General features: G+C 31.2%; 1 protein-coding gene across 1 annotated transcript; it reads left to right on the top strand.

The window, feature by feature from the left end:
• Window positions 1–473: 473 nt before the first annotated feature.
• Window positions 474–3097, top strand: LOC106332644 (inactive GDSL esterase/lipase-like protein 23). Its single transcript, XM_013771124.1, has 4 exons — window positions 474–747; window positions 1656–1774; window positions 2057–2522; window positions 2639–3097. The coding sequence occupies exons 1-4, from the start codon at window positions 492–494 to the stop codon at window positions 2956–2958; spliced, it is 1161 nt and encodes a 386-aa protein (XP_013626578.1). The 5' UTR covers window positions 474–491; the 3' UTR covers window positions 2959–3097.
• Window positions 3098–8683: the final 5586 nt, after the last annotated feature.

Below are 8683 nucleotides of genomic sequence, written 5' to 3'. Positions count from 1 at the left end.
AAAAAAATTTCGTTGGATGTGAATCTGATTTATCTGAACTATAATTGGTAAATGATAGTTTACTCGATTCACTTTCACCAATGCGTAGTTGTATACTTGTATTAAAAATATAAGAGCATGATTAATGGGGGTTAATAGGATGGAGTTCTTATCAGAATATAAGAAACCGTTTCTTAACTTTTAACTAAAAAACAACTAAGAACCGACTCGTAAATATCTTATTTAAGAGCCGGTTCTTAGCTTTTTTAGTTAAAAGTTAAGAGATAGTTTTTTATATTCATGTAACTCAGAAAAAGCTAATAACCGGCGCCACTTCTTATCTTTTTTAGTTAAAAATTAAGAGACGATTTCTTATATTCCTGTAAGAACTTCTCACTAATCATGTTCTGAGCCTGGCTAGACACGTTACTATTAAAAAACAATATTCTTGCAATATAAATACAATGTCCCGGTCTATGGAATGAAGCACAAAAAGCAATACATACTATACGATGGCAGGCAAGTGTACTTTAGCGAGTGTTCTAGGGTTACTTTTGGTATTGACACTGTTCCAGAACCCGCTCACCGTCTGCGGACAAAGTATCCCGGCGGTGGCTTTGTTCACATTCGGTGACTCCAACTTCGACGCCGGAAACAAACAGACTCTCACGCAAGTAAACGTTGCTCAAGGTTTCTGGCCGTACGGTAAATCCAGAGATGATCCTAATGGCAAATTCTCCGACGGTTTCATCGCTCCTGACTTCGTCGGTACGTCTAAAATCTTTATAACCAGAGAATCCTAGACCTAAACCTAACGTTAACTATTTTTTTTTTTACCACTAAATAAAAGTTAAGTGCATACTTTTTGAGGCTTTCAGCTGCTATTATTTTTTACCACCCATGGCAAATTTAGAGATGATCCTAATGGCAAATTCTCCAGTATTATTATTTTTACCACCCATGCATGGAATATTTGTTTATCTTTTATAATTAATGAATGTGAAACCATATTCAAACAAAAAACTGTGTTACATGTCTGTATATATATATATATATATATATATATATATATATATATATGTTGTACTTTCTTATTTGAGAAGAATGTTACATTCTAAAAAGAATAATGAAATAAAGAATAAACCACTTTCCTAATTGTTTGCTCTCAATGCAAACCAGACGACAAAACCTCCTTTGTAGTGGACGGAATTGTGCTCAACTTGTTTCGTATTTTTTTTTTCAAGATGTTTCTCTAATCTTATCGTTGGAGAAGGATCTGTGTTTCATGTCGACGCTCATTCCTTTCATCCATGAAATATTTGTTGTTTGTGTATACTTGATATTAACGAGAAATTATTAAAAATATATGATAAACTAATGGTAAGCAAACTTTAATGGTAAGTATGTAAGAATGAGTATCTAATTAAGGAGTAAGATAATTCTATTTTAATGCACTTTTGATAAATAATTAAATTTTAATTTTCATGGAAAAAATAAACCAATCACTTATAATAGTAAAAGAAGTTTTAGAAAGTATCTTGAAAATTCTGTTTTGAGATATTCTTACAAGAATTTATCTCACCTTTTCTACTTTTTAATTTTTTATTATTATTTTTCTGTAGATATTTTTATTATTTTTGTGAGGTGCTCTAAAATAATAAAAATAGAATATGCAGCAACATTCATGGAAATTCCTATCCCAATCCCTGCTGCGCTTAAACCGGGCGTCAATGTCTCACGTGGAGCTAGTTTCGCCGTCGCTGATGCTACTCTTCTCGGAGCTCCGGTTCAATCTGTAAGTCTATTATTTTCTATATGCATGTATATAAAGTGACCAACATTTTCTTAATATTCAAGTAAAAATAATAATCTTTTCTTTATGGAAAATGCGACCCTGAGATTTATAAGGTCTGAAACAGTTAGTAAACAATATTTTTCTTGATACATTTGAAAACGAAATAATAACCACTAACATTTTGGGATCATGCGACGCTCTGGGAGTAGGACTCCCTTTTGTTTTATATTCGTCAAAACATAATATACGTAATATTAACTAGATTTTTTTTTTCTTCTTTAGTTGACTCTGTATCAACAAATTGCGAAGTTCAATGAAATGAAAGCAGCAAATTGGAATGACGACTTCATCAAGCAGTCATTGTTTATGATATACATTGGTGCTAATGATTACTTTAATTTCACCAAGAACAACCCTAACGCTGATGCATCTGCTCAACAAGCTTTCGTCATTTCCGTGACCAACCAGTTAAAGAATGAAATCAGCTTCTTGTATGCATCAGGAGCTAGAAAGTTGATGATCCAAACCCTAGCACCATTGGGTTGCTTACCGATAGTCAGACAAGATTACAGAACCGGAATGGAACAATGCTACGAACCTCTCAACAATTTGGCTTTACAGCACAACCAAAAAATCGGACCAATGTTGAACGAAATGGCTCTAAATGCTCCTGATTTCCAGTTCACTGTTTTCGACTTCTACAATGTTATTCTTCGTAGGATCACGCCGCAGAGGAGCTTAGGCTACAGTGAGTTGGTTAATTACAACTATTATATATATATATATATATATACATTTAAGATTTAAGCTCACGGACCAAGTGAATGCTATACGAAACCATTAAAATATGTTATATTGCTATAGGATTTTTACGGACGAATGTATCGTGCTGCGGTATTGGGACACACACTGCTTACGGTTGCGGTTTACCTAACGTGCACTCCAAGCTATGCTCGTACCAACGATCTTACTTATTCTTCGATGGGCGTCACAATACCGAGAAGGCACAAGAAAGTTTTGGTCATCTTATGTTTGGAGCCGATCCAAATGTGATCCAACCGATGAACATCCGTGAGCTCGTTACTTACCCAGTAGGTGAACCTATGCGTGAGGCTTGGTTGCCTACTACGTCAGCCACAGTTCAAGCCAGCGACTCTAGCACGTCGAACCGCGAGCTCTACTGAGTCTCTACAAATCGTAATGTGTTTAGTTTGCAACTTCTTTTTTTTTCATCTTGCTCGAGTGAGTTTCCCTCTACAATAAAAGATTGATCACTGTAACTCATGTGATTAGAGAGTGAATCAATCTATCGATCATTTACGCAAACTATAAACCAAGAGCATTTAGTCCAGTTACTTATTGAAAGGATAGGAGCAAAATATCCGAGAATAACCAATCCAAAAATTCACCAATCTTAATCCAAACCAAACGATGTAAAAATCGGAACTAAATTTTCAGGTTGCTCAGTGAATTTGGTTCAGTCGAGTTATATGAACTTTTTATCTGCTATATTTAAATCATAATCCAAACTAAACTATGTACTGAGCAAATCATAGATATGTTACTAAACTTATTAGAATTAATCAACTTTTCTTAAGATTAAATTTAACAAAATTTACCAAACTGACCCAAATAATTAAAATTTAGCTAGCTTACACAAATTTTAGCTGTTTAAACCGAATTGTGTTTGGTTATAATGTAGTATCACATACTGTATATAGATCCGCATTTACTGATCCATTTAATATGGTATCATTTTTCCAGACACATATAACTTGACAAATTAACTGTAGTCATTACTAATTTCGTTCGGCAGATAAGTGTTTTGGAAAAAAATATTTTAAAAATAGATTTTGGTGTGTTTATATAATTTTTATTATTTAGAAATAGTAAATTGTAAATTTTAAGAAAAGCAATTAAACTATTTGAAATACTATTTATCTTATAAAAATACTTTTAATTTATCTGAAAATTGACAATTAGAAAATATGACGTATTTATGATGTGAATTTAATATATCTGTAAGGAATGAAGTGAATATTAATTTTTTTTACATCTGACTAATCTTGGAATACTCAGCTCCTCTCTAAAATTCAGCGCACGGTGTTGAACTGACATGTGAAAAATCTTCGGAAGCGAGGTGTAAACACAAACTGGATCAGACGCGGTGCTACAGAGACCATGTTACATCTCTTTCGCCAAACAGGTTTGGGAGTTGATCCCATGGCTCTTCAACTCAAGTTTGGCTGAATCATTCGGTAAAGGGCAAGAGACATCCCACCTGAGAATTAATCTACAAGGGTTTCGCCAAGGACCAATCTCTTCCCAAGGGTTGCTTGTGCTATCAGGAACTCCAGAAACTAACTCCTCTTCGAGAACATGATCAATCTCTGTTGCGGCATGGAAAACGGTCAAGAAGAGGGCCGGACTCGATTGGATCTTCACTGATTGGCGGTTAGAGTTGCCTTGCACCAAACAATCTCTCTCGGTATCATTCATATATGGCTTAGATCAGTCTCTCAAGAGCTCATTCGAGCGGTCAACCGACAACGGGTAGAGCTCTGCGGAACTCTATAGGACATCGCTTCTCTGTTGTATTCTCTTCTCTTCTATCCTTTCATTTTCATTCCTAAAAATTAAAATGGGCCAGCAAACCAAATTGCAAAGGCCTTTGGAAAGATTTTAATGGGCCTCCCATATAATATTTTCTTTATGATTTAAAACGATTTAAAGTGGTGTTTTGAGATTCAAACTATTTTACAAGCGAATACGAAACTTTTATATAAAAAATATAAGCAAATAGATGTGTGCTACTTTACTTTGGATTCCTATTACTGTATCATTTTCTAACTTTGTTTTGATAGTTTTCATTTTTCAAATTTTTTTGTCTACATGATTTAATAATAGTATCCGGCACCGGATAAACAAATGTATATAGACATAAGGTACAATGAGCGTATTCAAAACTGGAAAATTCAAAGAGCATCCTTACTGAAAAGTATCTTCATAAGAATTTCTTCCCATTACTATATTAATATTCAAAGTGATTTTATTATGTGATTTAGGCTTCGATTGGTGACATATTGTATTACAATTGAGTTACAATAAAAGTTACGATTTGATGTATTTTGTAGTAAAAATTATGTTATAAAAAATATAGATTTATTTGGCAAGTTTGATGTAAAAATATAAATTACTATTTTATTAATTGATTGGTAACCTTTTTGATGTATAAGTTGCAGTATCTATTTTTTTTAAAATATAAATAATATTTAATACAAATTTAATAAAAATATTATAAAAACTAAATTATATTAAATTAAAATTAACTAATGATACTGAAATATACATATGTATATAAAGCTCCCATATATTAAACAATTTATGTGTATAAATTTTTAATTACGAAAAAAATATTAAAATCAAAATTATTAACAATTTAAATGACTAATTAAAGTGGACTTTATACAAAATAGTTTATTTACATAAGTTTTTAATTACCAAAAAAAATTAACAACTAAAATTATATAATTTTTAAAAGTGAATATTTTCTTGGAAAAGCTATTTTGTATAATTTTGATAAATAACTTGGCTAACAAGTATATAACCATATTAAATTGTTAAATATATTGTATATTAACTAATAGAAATTAACGTACACAACTACATGATTATATAATACTGTAAATTGCTAAATTTGTTTGAAAGAGGAGACGTGGTAGTGATAGTTAATAGACAAACCCCAAAAGATTATTTATCTCAAGTCTAATACTTGAGATTTTTGTTGATGTTGATTTAAAATTTGAATTATCATTTTTACAAAGGGTATAACTCAAAATTGTAACTCAACGATAATCAATTATAACTCAAACACAACTTCAAAGTTCTAAAAGTAATTTATTACTGGTAACATTTTTGATTTAAATGCTTAACTCAAACTAAATCAAGTGTACTACATCTTACCAATCAAAATCAAAGCTTTAGTTTTCATGTCTAAATGATAATTGAACCAATGAGACAATAACAAGTGTCATATTAGTTTTTCAACATTGTATCAAAGTTTTTTCACATAAAATGCATGACTTATTATATATAGAATTCATTACGGGGTTTGTGAAAATTAATAAATATTTAGTTAAAAACTAATAATAAATCAATGACGTATATAAAAGCTTAAAACCTAATAAGAAAATAAGATTTTTAATATAACATATAGATTTAAATATTATTAAATCAAAATTCTTTTTTAATTATATATAAATTCATTACGGATACTTTTTTAAATTAATAAATTAGTGATTCAGATAAAAATTATTAATAAATCAATGATTAAGCTAAAACCTAATAAAAACATGACAAATAAGTAAAATTGATTAAAATCATGGAAAACATGACAAATAATCAAAATAAAAATAATTATATATCTAATTAACATATTTTATAGTTATATTATTTAAATTAATAAAGTATGGACTCAACTAAAAACTATTAATAAATTAATGACTCGGCTTAAACTTAATTAAAACATGAAAAATAAGCAAAATTACCTAAAATCATGGAAATTATGACAAATAAGCTAAATCACTTCATAAATAATAGTATAGATATAACAAAATATAATATGATTTTAAAAATCTATGGGAAAATTAAATCAATGCCGAAAATATTTACTGTCGCTATAAGGTGATGTTATTTGGAACTTAAATAATCATCCATAAGCTTTTTTCTCTGTTTAGAGAGTTATTTTTTTTTTGTAAATTTGTTTAGAGAGTATTTCCACTCTCTATGCAGTATTTTAGTGAATATTTTCTCGAATGCTAACCATTAGCTCATGGAGAAATTGGGGAGATGGTATGATGCAAGAAATGGAGTGCTGTACACAGGTTCTTTGCAACTTATAATGCAGCCTTAGAGTTTCTCTTTGTATATGTTCACCCAATTGATTTAGATTTCCTTTTTTGGTTCTTATATTAAAAGGTCCAGGAGTAGTAGCGTCGAGAATTTGCATGGACAAAGCCATCTCAGGCGCTTAGTCATGTATGCTAAATGCTAACCAGCTGATATACTATTTTTATATTGAAAAATGTGAATAATACTGGAACAAATTACATTTTTTTTTGTATGTGTGTGTCATGTGTAACCAATAGCTTTCAGAATTTGGAGTTCGTATCATAAGCAATGAAGTGAAGATAATAGAAGATCCATAAGACCATCCCAGACATTTGGGATGAATTGATCACCAAGTTAAGTGTCCAACACTGTGTGTTAAACCAGCAAGTGATGGTTGCTCCACTGGTGTTGCATGATTATGATAAAACTCTTATTCAAATGTTTTTTTTTAATTTTTGTTTCTTTAAACCTTGAGGCCTCTCCTGTAGTTCATACGTTCAGGTTACCTAAATAGTTAGTAAACTAAACTAACCTGAATTCACTTGGATTTTACCTTTAATTCTCACATATCTTTTGGACCCATTTGTAAGGCTCATTAAGACTGTCCAATTGACAAGCAACCACAAAGTTTTGTAACCACAAAATCGTGCGTTACATAAAATGCTCAGGCAATCCCAAAAGCCTTAGAACATCAAAGTCACACTAACACAAAAACTTAATCGGCATCTACGTCTATAGTATAATTTAGTTAAACTTCACAGAAACAATACATATTCTTTGCCATAATGTGGTGAAGAAAATTCCTATACAAAAAGCAGGAGAAACACTTAAAAACTCAAAAGTACCGTAAACGTAGAGGAACTCAGCGGGTTCTCATAAACTCACCAGGTTTAACACCAGAAAGAAAAAAACAGGTCGAGAAGGTAGCCTTGATTTACATCATTTCCATTCAACAGTACTGGAATCAGTTCTCATCTCTTTAGTTCACCTTATACTTTCGAGATTGACATTAGGAAACTACAGACTCACAAATCCAAATGTACAGCTGAAACATTTAATCACACTGTCAACTCTCTTAAGAGATTGTCTACCAAGGATTCCCAAAAACTCTTTCTGCAAATCCTGTGGAGTACCATAAATATATAAAAAAAACTTGATTAGCTGAACCAAAGGGCTTTGTCTTCCAAGAAAATTTGAAAACAATTTTCTCTTCTCTCTCATCAAACGCAGAGCCAGACCATTCCGCATCGACACACGGTGTATCACACACCTTTTGCCACGGAACTCGGTTTAGACAATAGAATATTTAACAGACTCATACCAGGAGCTCTTACCACTGCAAAATGAAAGAATCAAGACAACACAGTTCAAGTCTCGTCTTTGACGAAAATTTATGTAATTATTAACAAAATATATTTATACCCAAAAATGAATCTTTTGGTTCCCAAATCCCAATCTTTCAAGATGGAGTGGTAAGAGAAAGAGGAATTAGGGAGATGGCTGAGTGTAAAACACACAGAAACAAACCATTCTTTGTTGTCTGACTGTGGTTGTATGATTAAGGAGGACGTCGATGTGACTGGTGCCGGAAAATAAACCGTAAACGTAGATCCACCGTACTGCTCTGTTTTCTGTCTCTTAAAATTGTGCTTATATATATTATTTGACTGTCAAAGGTATAATTAAGTATTCCGTTAGTCCATCAAACAACTAATTTTTTCGAGAGGTTCGAACTCTCACACTGACGGACAAGTAAGAGCATATTATATGCTAGACCAAAATAACTTTCTTGTATAGATTGTGTAAACATTAACTTATATATAAGTTTTAGTTTAATCAAATAAACGTTATCTAAATTTTATTGTTTTAGTTTTATCAAATAAACCTATAATTATTTATGTTTTCAAATTTAACTTTAGAAATCATTACTTTTTTAAGTTTAAATGATTTATTATTAATTCAAATATTTATATTATACTTATTCACCAGTGTGAGAGTTCGAATTTCCCAAAAAGTAAT

Source organism: Brassica oleracea, chromosome C3 (genome assembly GCF_000695525.1).
Source record: "Brassica oleracea var. oleracea cultivar TO1000 chromosome C3, BOL, whole genome shotgun sequence".
Classification (NCBI taxonomy): domain Eukaryota; kingdom Viridiplantae; phylum Streptophyta; class Magnoliopsida; order Brassicales; family Brassicaceae; genus Brassica; species Brassica oleracea.
This window is presented reverse-complemented; position numbering and strand designations above follow the sequence as displayed.

Coding starts and splice junctions, on each gene's coding strand:
- LOC106332644 (XM_013771124.1), top strand. CDS start 492: ATGGCAGGCAAGTGTACTTTAGCGAGTGTTCTAGGGTTACTTTTGGTA. Junction 748..1,655: donor CATCGCTCCTGACTTCGTCG/GTACGTCTAAAA, acceptor TAGAATATGCAG/CAACATTCATGGAAATTCCT. Junction 1,775..2,056: donor TCGGAGCTCCGGTTCAATCT/GTAAGTCTATTA, acceptor TTTCTTCTTTAG/TTGACTCTGTATCAACAAAT.